This window comes from Chiloscyllium punctatum, chromosome 7, assembly GCF_047496795.1.
Source record: "Chiloscyllium punctatum isolate Juve2018m chromosome 7, sChiPun1.3, whole genome shotgun sequence".
Lineage (NCBI taxonomy): Eukaryota > Metazoa > Chordata > Chondrichthyes > Orectolobiformes > Hemiscylliidae > Chiloscyllium > Chiloscyllium punctatum.
In genome coordinates, this window is record NC_092745.1 from 7,448,334 (window position 1) to 7,465,530 (window position 17,197).

Below are 17,197 nucleotides of genomic sequence, written 5' to 3' on the forward strand. Positions count from 1 at the left end.
GCATGAAAAATAGGCCCAGTTTCTTCAGCCTTTCCCTATAGCTCAAACCCTCCAATTCCTGGCCATGTTCTTGGAAGTATTTTCTGTAGCTTTTTAAGTTTAACAGCATCCTTACTCTTGCGAGGTGATCATGATTGTTCATACTATTTCCAAAGTGGCATCACTAATCTCCTGTATAGCTGCAACATGATATCCCAACTCCTATACTCAAAGCAGTGACCAATAAAGGCAAGTGTACACATCAACTTCTTTATCACCCTGTCTACCTGTGACCACACTTTCAAGTAATAACGCACTTGCATCTTCACTCTGAGGTCTCTTTGTTCAGCAACACCCGGCCCTACCACTGTATACGTTCTGCCCTGGGTTGCCTTTCCAAAATGCAACATCCTACAGTTATCTAAACTGAACTCCATTTGGCACACCTCTGCCCATTGCCCCATCTGATGAAGGTCCCGCTGTACCCTGAGATGAATTTCTTTCCTATCCACTATCTCACCAATTTTGATATCATCTACAAATTTACTGTAACTCCTATATTCACATCCAAATCATTTCTTTAAATGATAAAAGTAGTGACCCCAGCACCAATATTAGTGGCACACAACTATTCACAGATCTCCAGTCTGAAAAGCAACCTTTTCCCACCACTCTCTGTGTCCTCTCTTCAATCTAATTTTTCTTTTATCCCAACGGCTCACTCCCCCTGGATCCCATGTGGTCTAACCTTACTAACCAGTCTATCATGTGGAACCTTGTCAAAAACTTTACTGAAGTCCATACAGACTATTTCGACTGTTCTGTCTTTATCAATCTTCGTTGTCACCTCCTCAATCAAATTCAGGAGACATGATTTCCTCTGCATAAAACCACATAGATTATCCAAAGAATGTAAATCCTATCCCACAGAATCCACTCCAACATCTTACCCAGCATTGACATCAGGCTCACTGGTCTATAGTTCCCCTGGCTTTTCCTTACCATCTTTCTTAAAAAATGGCATAACATTAGCCAACCTCTCTGGTTCTCCAGCACCTTACCCATGGTTGTCAGTGATACACATTTCTCAGCAAGGGGCCCAGCAGTCTCTTCCCCAGTTTCCCACAATGTTCTGGGATACACATGATCAGGTCCTAGGGTTTATCTACTACCTTTATGTGTTTTCAGATCTTGACCGTCTCCTCTTTTGTGTGTGATCTCTTTTCAAGACATCACTATTTTTCCAAATTCCCCAGCTTTCTCCACAACAAATACTGACCTGAAATATTTGTTTGGGATCTCAGCCATCTCTTGTGTCTTACCAAAATACAACACTCACATTTATCTGAATTAACCACCATTTGCCATTCCTCAGCCCACTGGTCCAGTTGGTCAAGATTCCATTGTATTCTTAGACAGCCTTCTTCACTGCCAATAATTAGATTAGAGTCTCTACAGTGTGGAAACAGGCCCTTCGGCCCAACAAGTCCACACCGATCCTCCGAAGAGTAACCCACCCAGACCCATTTCCCTGTCAGTAATGCATCTAACACTATGGGCAATTTAGCATGGCTAATTCACCTGACCTGCACATCTTTGGACTGTGGGAGGAAACCAGAACACCCAAAGGAAACCCATGCAGATACAGGGAGAATGTGAAAACTCCACACAGACAATCATCCAAGGCTGGAATCGAACCTATGACCCTAGCACTGTGAGGCTGCAGTACAAACCACTGAGCCACCGTGCTGCCCCACCTGAGCCACCACTGAGCCACCGATACCACCTGAAAATTCACCTGAACACACTCTCACAATTCTGGGCTCTCCCTGCCCATTACACTGCTACTATCCCAGTCTATATTCAGAAACTAAAGACCACCCCTCGCCCATTTATAACAACTCTATCATATTTGCAGGTCTCTGGAAAGTCATGCATTTGTATTCCTCCACATCCTTCCCACTGGGAGGTGCCTTATTGACTGCACTGAGGATTCTGTGTTCTTTTGTGGTCCTCTCTGACATTCCCTCCTGGCTCCCACAGCTCTGCCAAGTTAGTTTAAACCCTCTCTAACAGCACTAGTAAACCACCTCACAAGAGTCTAATGCAGTCCCTCAGGGATCCTCTTTCCAGCCTCACAGTCACCTGTGTTCACCTCCTGATTCTATTCTCACCTGCGTGCGGCACTGGGAGTAATCCGGAGATTCCTACTTTTGAGTTCCTGCTGCTTATTCCCTCCAGAGCTCCCGAACTTCTGACTGCAGGTCCATGTTCCTTTTTTTCCATCCACCACTGGGACCAATGTGGTCTACGACTGCTGCCTGTTCCCCGTCTCCCCTCAGGGTGCTCTGCAGCCGCTCAGTGACATCCTTGACCCTGGCACCAGGGAGACAACACACCATCCTGGATTCCCATCTGCAGCTGCATAAACACCTATCGATTGTCCTCACTCTCGAATTTCATCTCAGTATCGCTCTTCCAGGCCGACCTGTGCCCCCCTGTACAGCTGAACCCCCCACCGTGGTGCCAGGGACTTGGCTCTGGCTGCACTCCCTGGATGAACCATCATTCTCATCAGGAGTTTGAACTGAATCCTGGTTGGAGAGTGGGATGCACTGAGGGGATTCCTGTACTAGCTACCTGGTCCTTTTGGACTGTCTGCTGCTCCCCCATTCCCGATTTCCCTGCATACTCTGAAGCTGCAGAGTGACCACATCTAGAAACGTTCTCTCCACGGAGCTCTCAGCCTCACGGACTCTCCGCACTGACACCAGCTGCTGCTCAAGCTCCAGAACCCGGAGCTCCAACTGCTGTCACTGAACATACTTCCTGCTCTCATCGCATTCTAGGAGCTGGGAAGCATTCTGAATTTCCCACCTAAATGCACACTCTCTCCACTCTTTGGTTATCTGTTGACAATGTTCTGATAGGAAACAGCTACAGCAGGGCTCACAGTCCAGTGGGTTCAGTGTTCAAGGGTTTTGGGGAAACTCTCCAGAAGACTTTAAGAAATAGGAGCAGAAAACAGCAATTCAGCCCATTGAATCTGCTCTGCCATTTGATCTTGGCAGATATGCTTCTCACCCCCATTCTTCTGCCTGCTCCACAGGAACTTTCCATCCCCTTAACAATCACGAACCTATCTCTCTCTGTCTTAAATACACTCAGTGACTTGGCCTCCACTGCCCTCTGTAACAATGAGTTCCACAGATTCGCCACCCTCTGGCTGAAGAAATTCCTCCTCATCTCAGCTCTAAAGAGTCGGCCCTTCATTCTGCGGCTGTGCCTTGGTTACCGAGTCTCTCCTGTTTTTGGAAACATCTTCTCCCCATCCACTCTATCCAGGCCTATCAGAATTCAGTAAATTTCAATAAGATCCCTCTTCATCCTTCTAAAGTCCATTGAGTACAGACCCAGAGTCCTCAAACACGCCTCATATGACAAGCCCTTCATCCCCAGGATCATTCTTGTAAACCCCTCCAATGCCAGCACATTGTTTCTTAGAACATGTGTCCGAAAATGCCCACAGTATTGCAAATGCAGTCTGACCAGAACCTTACACAACCTCAGCAGTGCATCTCTGTTCTTGTATTCTAGTCCTATTGAAATGAATGCTAGCATTTCATTTGCCTTCCCAAGCACAAACTGGACCTGCCTGTTAACCTCAAGAGAAACCTGAATGAGGTTTCTGCTTTAGATTTCCAAAGGCTTTCCGCATTTAGCAAACAGTCTTTGCATCTCTTCTTCCTTCCACAGTGCATACCCTTACACTGTAACACATTGTATTCTATCTTCCCCTTCTTTGCCAGCTCCCAGAGCCTCTCCAGGACCTTTTTCAGCCTTCCCACTTCCTCAACACTACCTGTCCCTCCACCTATCTCATGTCACCTGCAAACTTAGCAACAATGTCTTCACTTCCTTCATCCAGATTGTTAATGTATAACGTGAATAGTTATGTTCCCAACATTGATGCATGCAGAACTCTACTCGTCACCAGCTGCCATCTTTCCTTACTCTCTGCTTTATACCAACCTGCCAGTCCCAGTCCTCAGTCCATGCCAGTACATTGCCCCTAACACTATGGGTGCTTATCCCACGTGAAATGCCTTCTGGAAATCCAAGAACATTACTTCCTCGGACTCTCCTTTATCTGACTGGCTCATTGCCTCCTCAAAGAATTCTAACAGATTTGCCAGGCATGACCTCCCCTTGATGAAAACGTGTTGTCTCAGCCCTATTTTAACATTGCACTTCCAAGTCCTCTGCAATTTTATCCCGAAATTGAATTCTAAAATCTTACCAACAACTGAGTCCAGGCTAAGTGGCCTATAATGTACCATCTTCTACCTCCCACCCTTCTTAAACAGGGTTGGTATGTGAGCCATTTTCTTATCCCTTACCCCCACCAAATCTCCACCTCCACACCCTGAAACCATTGATTCCTTAAAGATCATCACCAATGCCTCCACACTCTCCTCAGTGATCTCCTTCAGAACACACGGGTGTAGTTCATCCAGTCTGGGTGAGTTATCATATTCAGACCTTTCAGCTTCCCCAGTACCTCCTCCTTAGTGATGGACACTACACTCCCCTCTGCCCCCTGACAATCTTGAAGTACTGGAATGCTGCTGGTGTTTTTCATGGTGCAGACTGATGCAAAGTACCGATTCAATTCCTCGGCTATTCCATCATTTCCTACTATTCTTTCTCCAACCTCACTTTCCAGTGATCCAATGTCTATTTTTGCCTCACTCTTCCTTTTTATATATCTGCTAAAATTCTTGCAATCTTCTTTTGTATTACTGGCGAGCATACACCCACATTTCACCTTCTCCACCCTTAATGCTTTTTTCGTTATCCTCTATCGGTTTTTAAAGACTTCCTATTTCTCTGACTTCCCACTATTCTCCACCACATTGGATGCCTTTTCTTTTGCTTTTATGCTGTCCTAGACCTCCCTCATCAGCCGTGATTGCCTTGTCCTCCCCTGAGTATGTCTTTTTTTTCTTTTTTGGGATGAATTCCTACTCCACTTCCTGAATGACTCCCAGAAACTCTGCTGTTTGCTGCCCCACCATCTTACCTGCTCGGCTCCCCTTCCAATCAACCCTGGCCAGCTCCTTCCTCATGTCTTTGTAGTTCCCTTTACTCAACTGAAATACTGTTCAATCTGATTGTCGCTTCTCCCTCTCAAGCGACAGGGGGAATTCCATCATATTATGGTCCCTTATCTTCAGAAATACTTTCACCTTAAACTCACTACCCAAGTTTACCTCATTAAACATCACTGAATCCAGACCTGCCTGTTCCATAGTGGCTCAACCACAAGATGCTCCAAAAACAATCTCGTAGATATTCCTTGAAATCCTTTTCTTTAGACGCACTACCCAGTCCACCCATCCATTGAGGTCTACCCTGACATTTAGTTCATGACTTTTCTCTATCCTGATTGATTTTATTCCCCACACCCTGATTACTGTTTGCAGAACTGGACATAACCTGCATCAGATTCTTTATTGCGGTTCCTGAACTCGACGCACACAGATTCTATACCTTCTGACTCTCTATCACTTCTTGCTATTGATTGAATTTTATTTCACACTAACAAGGCAATTCTTCCCCCTCTGACCACCTACCTGTCCTTTTAATAGGACATGTATCCTTGGATATTTGGTGCCCAGCCGGGTTCCCCTTACAGCTATGTCTCTGTGATACCCACAGCATCGTTCCTGCCAGTTTCAATCTGCACTACCAGCTCATTGTGTATACTGTGTGTATTTAAGTACAACACCCTCAGTCCTGCATTGACTGCCCTCCTTCTCATTATTGTCCTCTTATCTGCTGGGCTTGATGTTCGATTCTTGTTCCTTTCTGTACTCTCTGTCCTCGTACGTCTTCTAGAAACTTGAATAACCTCTCCTGAGCCCTTTTCCACTTTAACTAGTTTAAATTCCTTGGACACTCAATTTACCTCGATTTATGGCATAACTTTGTCTACCTTATTCAGAATGTTTTGTGCATTTAGTTGCAAAATCTTTAAGTTTGTTCTGTTATTGATTTTCTCTGCACTTCTTTACTTCCTTTGATATTGAAAAAATCCGTCCCTATCTTTTATTTTCTGGTAACAATCAATCCCATCGCTAACCAGCAATCGTACTTTCTCCTTCACCTTCTGTTTTCTCATTTTCTATCCAAGTGAACCAAATTACTTTATCGTTGGGTTGACTTCAGGCATGGTGGCTCAGTGGGTAGCACTGCTACCTCATAGCACCAAGGACCCGGGTTTAATTCCTGTCCTTGGGAAACTGTCTGTATGGTGTTTGCACATTCTCCCTGTGTCTGTGTGGGTTTCCCCCATGTGCTCTGGTTTACTCCCACTGTCCAAAGATGTGCAGGTCAGGTGAATTGGCCGTTCTAAGTTCCCTATAGTGTTAGGTGAAATAGTCAGGAGTAAATGTACGGAAGGTTTCTCATTGGGCTGCTGTTCGGAGGGTTGATGTGGATTGTCAGGCTGAACTACTATTTCCACACTGTAGGGAATCTAATCAGGCCAATATTTATCATTAATCCAACATCATTAATGCTTTTTGATCTCCTTGCTTCCAGTTGGATCTTACTGTGTAGAAACTGGCTGCCACGTTCCTGACGTTGCAACTGTGACTGCTTGTCAAACAAAACTGTCTGTAAATGTCTTTGGAAGACCCTGAAATGTTAAGGGCTGGATTGATGCCCATATCCCTCTAAACTCTTCCTATTAATATACCCATGCCTTTTAAATGTTGTAATTGTACCAGCCTTCACCACTTCTTCTGGCAGCTCATTCCACACATTTAACACCCTCTGAATGAAAACGTTGCCCCTTAGGTCCCTTTTAAATCTTTGCCCTGTCACCTTCAGCTTATGCCCTCCAGTTCTGGACTCCCCCACTCTGGAGAAAAGATCTTCTCTATTCACCCTATCTGTACCCCTCATGATTTTATAAACCTCTATACGGTCACCCATCAACCTGCAATGATCCAGGGAAAACAGCGTCAGCATATTCAGCCTCTCCCGATAGCTCAAACCCTCCAACCTTGGCAGCATCCTTGTAAATCTTTTCTGAACCATTTTAAGTTTCACAAGATTTTCCCTACAGCAGGGAGACCAGAATTGCACACAGAATTTTTGCAAAAGTGCCCTCACCAACGTCCTGTACAGCCGCAACAGCTCCCAACTCCAATACTAATGGACTGACCAATAAAGGAAAGCAAACTAAATGACTTTGTCACTACCCCCCACCTCCCCCACCCCCCTCCTCCCCCCACCGATCTGCAACTTCACTTTCAGTGAACTATTCTTTTTTTTTGGATGAACTGGCAGTCTTTCAGTTGTGAAAGATGCCATTCCATGGCACTGTTGGATGAAGAGCAGGCAGATCCCCCTGGTGTCCCTGATCAATATTTATCCCCCAATCAAAATCACTGAAAATCTATTTCTCTGCTATTTATCATACTGTGTTTGGGATCTCGCTGTGCACAGTCTGCTGGAAAGATCCATTGGGACATCTTGAGTTGGGGACAGGTGCGACACAAATACAAGTCTTTATTTAAGGTTGAAGTCTCCTGATCCGGATATTCACCCATTGTCTGTGCACTCTCACCTTCCGGGGGCATGGGGTCATGAGGAGCAGTGACCCAAAGGACACTGGGACTCTTTGCAGTCTCACCCTTGCCCTCAGCCCAGCACTGGGCAGTAAGGTTTGAAATGTAATCTGGAACATAGAACATAGAACATAGAAAAATACAGCGCAGTACAGGCCCTTCGGCCCTCGATGTTGCGCCGACCGAAGCCTACCTAACCTACACTAGCCCAATAACCTCCATATGCTTGTCCAATGCCCGCTTAAATGACCATAAAGAGGGAGAGTCCACCACTGCTACTGGCAGCGCATTCCATAAACTCACAAACCCCTGAGTAAAAAATCTACCCCTAACATCTGTCCTATACCTACCACCCCTTAATTTAAAGCTGTGTCCCCTAGTAACAGCTGATTCCATACGAGGAAAAAGGTTCTCATTGTCAACCCTATCTAAACCTCTAACCATCTTGTACACCTCTATCAAATCTCCCCTAAACCATCTTTTTTCCAATGAGAAAAGTCCCAAGTGCCTCAGCCTTTCCTCATACGATCTTCCTACCATGCCAGGCAACAGTATGGTAAACCTCCTCTGCACTCGTTCCAATGCCTCCACATCCTTCCTGTAGTATGGCGACCAAAACTGCACACAATACTCCAGATGAGGCTGCACCAGAGTCCTATACAACTGCAACATGACCTCAGGACTCCGGAACTCATTTCCCCTACCAATAAAGCCCAGTACACCATATGCCTTCTTCACAGCACTATTTACCTAGGTGGCAACGTTCAAAGATCTGTGTACATGGACACCAAGATCCTTCTGCTCATCCACACTACCAAGTAGTCTACCATTAGCCCAGTAATCCATCTTCTTGTTACTCCTACCAAAGTGAATGACTTCACACTTAGCTACATTGAATTCCATTTGCCACCTTACTGCCCAGCTCTGCAACTTATCTATATTGCGCTGTAACCTGCCACATCCTTCTTCGCTGTCCACAACTCCACCGACTTTCGTGTCATCCGCAAACTTGCTCACCCAGCCTTCAAGCCCCTCCTCCAGGTCATTTATAAAAATGACAAACAGCAATGCTCCCAAAACAGATCCTTGTGGAACACCGCTCGTAACTGCGCTATGCCATCAACTACTAGCCTCTGTCTCCTTCCAGCCAGCCAATTCCTAATCCAAACCTCTAATGCACCCTCAATGCCATATATCCGTAGTTTTTGCATGAGCCTGCCATGGGGTACCATATCGAACACCTTGCTAAAATCCATATACACCACATGTACTGCTTTACCCTCGTCCACTTCCTTGGTCACCTTCTCAACGAATTCAATAAGGTTTGTGAGGCACGACCTGCCCTTCACAAAACCATGCTGACTATCCTTGATCACATTATTCGTATCCAGATGTTTATAAATCCTATCCCTTACAATTCTCTCTAAGACTTCGCCCACAACAGAATTGAAACTCACTGGCCTATAGTTACTCGGGCGATCCCTGCTCCCCTTCTTGAACAAGGGGACCACATTCGCTATCCTCCAGTCTTCTGGCACTATTCCCATAGACAACGACGACATAAAAATCATGGCCAATGGCTCCGCTATCTCCTCCCTAGCTTCCCGGAGGATCCTAGGATAAATGCCATCAGGCCCAGGGGACTTATCTATTTTCATCGTTTCCAGTATTCCCCAGACGTCTTCCCTACGTACCTCAAGGCCATCCATTCTAATCACTTGTGACTCAATATTCACATCAGCAACAGTGTCCTGTTCCTGAGTGAATACTGACGAAAAGTATTGATTTAGTGTTTCTCCAATCTCCTCCACCTCCACACACAACTTCCCACTACTATACTTGACTGGACCGATACCTACCCTAGTCATCCTTTTATTCCTGACATACCGCTAGAAAGCCTTTGGGTTTTCCCTAATCCTACCAACCAAGGACTTTTCACGTCCCCTTCTCGCTGACATTCTACACAGAAACCCCAATGTGACTCGTTCCCGAAGTGTGTGGATCCGATTCTGCTCCAATGTTCTCAGATAAAGCTCTCCTGATCTGTGGGTGATCGGATGTTTGTTAAAGAGGTATCGAGCTCCATCCCACTTTCCAGCTCTTGCTCCATAACTCCTGAGGTTTCACTGTTTGAAGTGAATATCCAGGTGTTTTCTCAATGTGATGAGTGTTTCTGCCTCTCCCACCCTTTCAGGCAGTGAGTCCCACATCCCACCGGCCTCTGGGTGAAAACAAATACCCTCAACTCCCCTCTAATCCTGCCCCCAACTGATTTCAATCTCTCCCCATGGTCATTGCCCTCTGTGCTGGTGGAAATCAGTCCTTCCCACCCACTCTGTCCAGGCCCCTCATCATTTTACACACTACAATCAAATCTCCCGTCAGCCTCCTCTGTTCCAAAGAAAACACTCCCAGCCAAACCAATCATTCCTCAAAGCTCAAAGTCCCCATTCCAGACAAACTCCTCATTTGTCCCCATCTCTAATGGAATCCCATCCTTCCTGTAATGTGGTGACCAGAACCATACACTGTTCTCTCACTGTGCTCTAACTGGGCTTTTCTACAGTTCCAGAATAAACAAACTCCTTGCTTTCGCTGTCAACCAATAATGAGATAAGGGAGGTGATGGCCTAATGGTATTATCGCTGAACTGTTAATCCAGAGATCCAGATAATGTTCTGGGGACCAGGGTTAGAATCCAGCAGATGGTGGCATTGAAATTCAATCAAAAAAGTCTGCAATTTAGAGTGTAATGGCGACCATGAAACCATCGTTGATTGTCAGGAAAAAGCCATCTGATTCCCTGATGTCCTTTAGGGAAGGAAAATGCCATCGTTACCATGTGACCCCAGACCCACAGTAATGTGGTTGACTCTAAACTGCCCTCTGGGTGATTAGGGATGGGCAATAAATGCTGCCAATCCAGCAATGCCCTCAATCCATCAAGCGAAAATGAAGAACAGTTTATCCCATGTGTCTTCTTACCACCTTACTGACCCGCATTAATCACCATGGCCACATCTTCCACCTCCCCAAACATTTGACTTGCAGCTTCAAATTGACAAGAGACATTCCTTCATTATCTGAGAAAGAGATAGAAACATCCAAACCAGGAGCAGCAGTCGGCCATTCGGGCCCCAAACCTGCTCCACCATTCAATATGATCATGGCTGATCATCCAACACTGTCCCCTTTTCCTGCTTTCTCCCCAAATTCTTTGATCCCTTTAATCCGAAGAACTATATCAAATTCTTTATTGTACACATACTGCATCTAATTCCCTGATGCTAGTAAAATGGATGAGAATTATTGGGTTGTTGTTTTATGACCAGTATGGACACAATGGGCTGATGGGCCTTTTGGGTCTCTCTGGCTCGATGATTGTATTATTATAATTTATGAATAACTGAGTATCAAAGACTGACCCCTGTGGCACCCTAAGTTGTAATTACCTGTCATTCAGATAAACACTGACTCTTTCTGTCCTGTCTGCCAACCAGTTCCCAATCCATGTCAGTACATGACTCCCAATCCTCTTGTTCATTTGGTCTAGATCTGGAAGTCCCACCCTTACTCTTTGTGGGAACAGATTCTGAACAATCTCTGTCTCGTCCTTCGAGGACTCCCATTGTCTTGACACTGATTTCCCACAATGCCGCTTGTTCCGATCCACTTTTACCAAAACACCACACAGTTGAGTAAAATGAAAAGGTTTACACTTGCTCCATGTTTCTCCATTTGCATCCCTACTCTCAATCTCACTGAGTTCTGATCACTGTCACGAAAATGCTCCCCCATTGACAGCCCTTCCACCTGTCCACATTGATTTTAGAAACAATGGTCCAAAACTGTCCCTTCTCTCTCTGCTGCTTCACCATCACTTTCTCTGGAGCAGTTAGGGATGGGTAATAAATACTGGCCCTGCCAGTGACACTCACATCCCAAAAAGCAATTTGAACAATGCCTGGTCGTTTGTTGGGTTTATTCTGTATTGACGACAAATGTTCAAAAAGATTGTATGGACAGTGAAGGGTTGAATTCCCTTCCAGTGGCAGGGATTAAATTTGTTTCTCTTGTCTTTCAGGCCGTGACAACTCTCAGCCCAAGCTGACCCTGCTGCCCCCCTCCCCGGAGCAGGTCAATGCCAAGGGCACTGCCACCCTGGTGTGCCTTGCCAATCACTTCTATCCCGATGAGCTGGAGGTGCAGTGGAAGAAGGACGGTGCAGTCATTTCGGACGGGGTTCAGACCAGCAACTACCTGCGAGCTTCGGACAGCACCTACAGTGTCAGCAGCCTGCTGACCCTCACTGGGTCTGACTGGGAGTCCAACGCTCGCTTCTCCTGTGCCCTCACCCACGTGACCCTCCCCTCTCCCCTCAGCAAGAGCATCAGGAGATCAGAATGTGTGTAGAGTTTTGAGACAGTCCACAGAGGAGACACAACTTTAAACAGAACAGGGCTGAGCTGGCAGGACAAAGGTCATTGTCAACACTGAATTTCAACTCTCTTCCTTCTTGGGACTGGCTCAGAGACACTTCTGAGGTTTGGATGTTAAAGCAGATCATTGGGGTAGCGGCAAGAGAGCTTTACACTGTGTCAGACCTCATACCGTCCTTGTCCTGGGAGTTTTAGTTGGGGACAGGATTGCCTTTTGATGTCAGCTGTACAAAACAACGTGAACCTCAGAAGTCTCTGCTTCAGTAAACCAGATCTCCTTCCTGCTCAGCTGCCAGTTCCAATTTAAGGTTTTATCACTGATTAAAGGGACAGGATTCTCTTGTTATTGAGAAAATCTCTCCAAGTGTTTTCCTCAAGGTCCATTGTGGCTGTGAATTTGAGCAGCTTCCTCTTTCTGGACTGTTAATTGCAGTTGTTTCTTTCTGTCAATGTGAATGTGGAAAAGGGAATAAAAGTGAAGGTTCAGTCTCTGTCTCTGCGTGCTTTGAAAATAACTGACCTCCTCCTCCCCCCCCGCACCTCTGAGTTGATTGGCTATATTTCAGCAGGTCATTGTCACAATTGGTTACTTGGCCTGTCAATCAATTTCAATTCTCAAGCATCAGTCATTTTCAAATGATCCCTTTAATCAGGAATTTATGTAGATTCCAAAAAGAACAGAAACTGAAAATTGTTAGGACTCAATAAGTACAATCTGATGTATTTCCTCTTCACTCTGATGGTCGAGGACCAGCTGATGGGATCGAACTGTGCAATCTCTGCTTCTGTCGGATAGCCCCTGAAACAATCTTCAGCCAATCACAGACATTGTTGGCTGAGTGTGTCTCTCTGAGTGTGAGTGTTTAACCTCATACTGCCTGTAGATGTCTCTCTGAGTGTGGGTGTGTTATGCAGAGAGACACCCACAGACAGCATTCAGTAATACACCCACATTTGGGGAGACACCTATCCGTCGCATGGAGTGTGAGTGTGTTACTCAGTGAACATAGAACATAGAACATAGAAAAATACAGCGCAGTACAGGCCCTTCGGCCCTTGATGTTGCACCGACCGAAGCCGACCTAACCTACACTAACCTCCATATGCTTGTCCAATGCCCGCTTAAATGACTATCAAGAGGGAGAGTCCACCACTGCTACTGGCAGGGCATTCCATGAACTCACAACCCGCTGAGTAAAAAATCTACCCCTAACATCTGTCCTATACCTACCACCCCTTAATTTAAAGCTGTGTCCCCTAGTAACAGCTGATTCCATGCGCGGAAAAAGGTTCTCACTGTCAACCCTATCTAAACCTCTAATCATCTTGTACACCTCGATCAAATCTCCCCTAAACCTTTTTTTCTCCAATGAGAAAAGTCCCAAGTGCCTCAGCCTTTCCTCATACGATCTTCCTACCATACCAGGCAACATCCTGGTAAACCTCCTCTGCACTCGTTCCAATGCCTCTACATCCTTCCTATAGTATGGCGAATAAAACTGCACACAATACTCCGGATGAGGCCGCACAAGAGTCTTATGCAACTGCAACATGACCTCAGGACTCCGGAACTCAATTCCTCTACCAATAAAGCCCAGTACAACATATGCCTTCTTCACAGCACTATTTACCTGGTAGGCAACTTTCAAAGATCTGTGTACATGGACACCAAGATCCCTCTGCTCATCCACACTACCAAGTAGTCTACCATTAGCCCAGTAATCCATCTTCTTGTTAATCCTACCAAAGTGAATGACTTCACACTTAGCTACATTGAATTCCATTTGCCATCTTTCTGCCCTGCAACTTATCTATATTGCGCTGTAACCTGCCACATCCTTCTTCGCTGTCCACAACTCCACCGACTTTCGTGTCATCCGCAAACTTGCTCACCAAGCCTTCAAGCCCCTCCTCCAGGTCATTTATAAAAATGACAAACAGCAATGCTCCCAAAACAGATCCTTGTGGAACACAGCCAGTAACTGCGCTCCAAGATGAACCTATGCCATCAACTACTAGCCTCTGTCTCCTTCCAGCCAGCCAATTCCTAATCCAAACCTCTAATGCACCCTCAATGCCATACCTCCGTAGTTTTTGCATTAGCCTGCCATGGGGTACCTTATCGAACGCCTTGCTAAAATCCATGTACACCACCACTACTGCTTTACCCTCGTCCACTTCCTTGGTCACCTTCTCAAAGAATTCAATAAGGTTTGTGAGGCACGACCTGCCCTTCACAAAACCTTGCTGACTATCCTTGATCACATTATTCCTGTGCTGCCTGTCTCACAGAGTGCATGTGATGCTTAGTGCTACCTGGAGGTGTCTCTCTCAGTTTGAGTGTGTTACTCAGTTAAAAATCACACAACACCAGGTTATAGTCCAACAGGTTTAATTGGAAGCACACTAGCTTTCAGAGCTCTGCTCCTTGATCGGGTGACAGTTGAGGGTTCGATTGTAACACAGATTTTGTCATGATTTGTGTTACGATCATAATTCTGTATTACGATCGAGCCCTCCACTATCACCTGATGAAGGAGCGTTGCTCTGAAAGCTAGTGTGCTTCCAATTAAACCTGTTGGGCTAAAACCTGGTGTTGTGTGATTTTTAACTTTGTGCACCCCAGTCCAACACCGGCATCTCCAAATCCTGTCTCACAGAGTGCGTGTGTTACTCTGTGCTGCCTTCAGGTGTCTTCTCTCAGTGTGAGTGTGTTACTTAGTGCAGCCTGTAGGTGTCTCTCTCAGTGTGTTTGTTACTCTGTGCTGCCTGTAGGTGTCTCTCTCAGTGTGCGTGTGTTACTCTGTGCCGACTGTAGGTGTCTCTCTCAGTGTGCATGTGTTACTCTGTGCTGCCTGTAGGTGTCTCTCTCAGTGTGCGTGTGTTACTCTGTGCTGCCTGTTGGTGTCTCTCTCAGTGTGTGTGTTACTCTGTGCTGCCTGTAGGTGTCTCTCTCAGTGTGAGTGTGTTACTCTGTGCTGTGCTGCCCGTAGGTGTCTCTCTCAGTGCGAGTGTGTTACTCTGCGCTGCCTGTAGGTTTCTCTCTGAGGTATGTGTCTCCGAGCGATGGATTGGGAACGGGCATTGTGCTGGGGATTGAAGATTTGGTTTTAATCTTCTCAAATCATGAATGAAAAACAGTTCAGCTGATTCAGTCTGAGATGACAGTTCATTCAGATGGCCAAAGGTAAAAATCACACAACACCAGGTTATAGTCAAACGGGGTTTATTTGGAAGTAGAAGCTTTCAGGGCGCTGCTCCTTCATTCGGTACCTGGAGGGCAGGATTATTGGACACAGAATTTGCAGTGAAATTGAGATGGCAGTTGAAAAAGGTGAATATTGAGAGTGTATTCTCAGTAAGGGAGGGATTTCAGAGGCAGTGGGCACTGTGCTCCCCAATGTGTTGCTCAATTACAAGTGGATTTTCTGAATCCAGAGTCAGAGCAGTCATGACTGCCTGCCCAGCCAATGCTGGCTCCCCATAGTCATATTTCAGTGGTTTATTAACCCAAACCTAGGTGCAGCAATATTACCTTCCAGGGAGGGGAGCTGTCTGAGTGAGGGAGGGAAGTTGAATTCTTGAAACCCCGAGAATTCTCTCCCCCTGCCCCAGCTGTGATGACCATGTGGGACTATGCTCCTCTGGGATGATGACCACGTTCCTGGGTGATGGAGGGCAGGTCAACTCCTCCCAAAGGCAGCATAAGCTGGATCAAAGGGGCATCAAGAGTAAGCATGGGGAGATTGAGGGTGACAAAAGGAGGGGGTTGGTTGGCAGGTTCAGGTACCAGATTAGTCAGAGTCAGGTACCCGATTATCAGTTCTTCTGACACTCCCCTGTTTATCTGTCAGTTAGGGCTCCCTGATTGGACAAAGTTAACTGTCCCTGTCAGAGAAGTCATATTTTATCAAAAAGAATAAAACATTTATTGAACAAGGAACACAAGAGCTCAACGACACTAGACAAAGTGAATGGTTTGAAAGATTTCATTTGGACATCGCAAACGAGATTTGAAAAAGGGCTTTTTCACTCAGTGGGTCGTGGGAATCTGGAATGGACTGTCATAGAATCCCTACAGTGAGGAAACAGGCCATTTGGCCCAACAAGTCCACACTGATCCTTCGAAGAGTTACCAACCCAAGACGTTTTATCGTATTACTCTACTTTCCCCCTGATTAATGAAACTAACCTAACTCATCAGGCCAAAATAAATTGTGGGCAGCACGGTGGCACAGGGGTTAGAACTGCTGCCTCACAGCGCCAGAGACCTGGGGTTCAATTCCCGCCTCAGGCGACTCTCTGTGTGGAGTTTGCAAATTTTCCCCGAGTCTGTGTGGGTTTCGTCCGGGTGCTCTGGTTTCCTTCCACAATCCAAAGCACAGGTTAGATGAATTGGTCTGGCTAAATTGCCCGTAGTGTGAGGTGAATGGGTAAATGTAGGGGAATGGGTCTGGGTGGGTGGCGGGTCTGCGTGGACTTGTTGGGCCGAAGGGCCTGTTTTCACACTGTAAGTAATCTAATCTACAAATCCCTGATCACTGTGGGCAATTTAGCAAAGGCCAATTCATCTAACCTGCATGTCTTTAGAATGTGGGAGGAAAACAGAATACCCAGAGGAAATCCACGCAGACATGGGTAGGACATGCTCACTCCACACAGACAGTTGCCTGAAGCTGGAATCGAACCTGGGTCAAAACACTTGGATTAGCCTTGACTTCACTCCAGCCTCTGCCTCCACTTCTGGCCCCACCCACTTTGCAAGCAAAACTCAGACTACATTTCCCAGAGTCACTCTGAGTCCAACTGCCGACCTGCAGCCAGCCAGCACACTCGCTCTCCTTCCTCATCCATCCACCCCCACAGTGCACCCTATCCCTCCACTTTTCCCTCTTCACCTCATCCCCACCTTCCCACTCCCCCACCTCACTCCACAACCCATCTACGCCCCAATCTCCTTTCTGTTCCACACCCATTCCCTGTGCTATACCACACCACATGTCATCAACCTACCCTCCTCCCCTCCTTCAACCAACTTGGGCCCACCCGAAAACCTCACACCTGAGCCTTGCCCCATATTTACTGTCTCGCCCCGAACTCGAACTCTCTGAGGCCAAAATGTCCATCCTCAGTAAAGGG

The 17,197-nt window shown here is 46.2% G+C and overlaps 1 gene segment (V, D, J or C); it reads left to right on the forward strand.

The window, feature by feature from the left end:
• LOC140479512 (Ig kappa chain V-V region MOPC 149-like) overlaps window positions 1-17,197 on the forward strand; it is a 41,294-nt gene that overhangs the window by 2,514 nt on the left and 21,583 nt on the right. The window contains 1 exon segment of the V gene segment in view: window positions 11,704-11,822. Coding sequence covers window positions 11,704-11,822 — 119 coding nt within the window.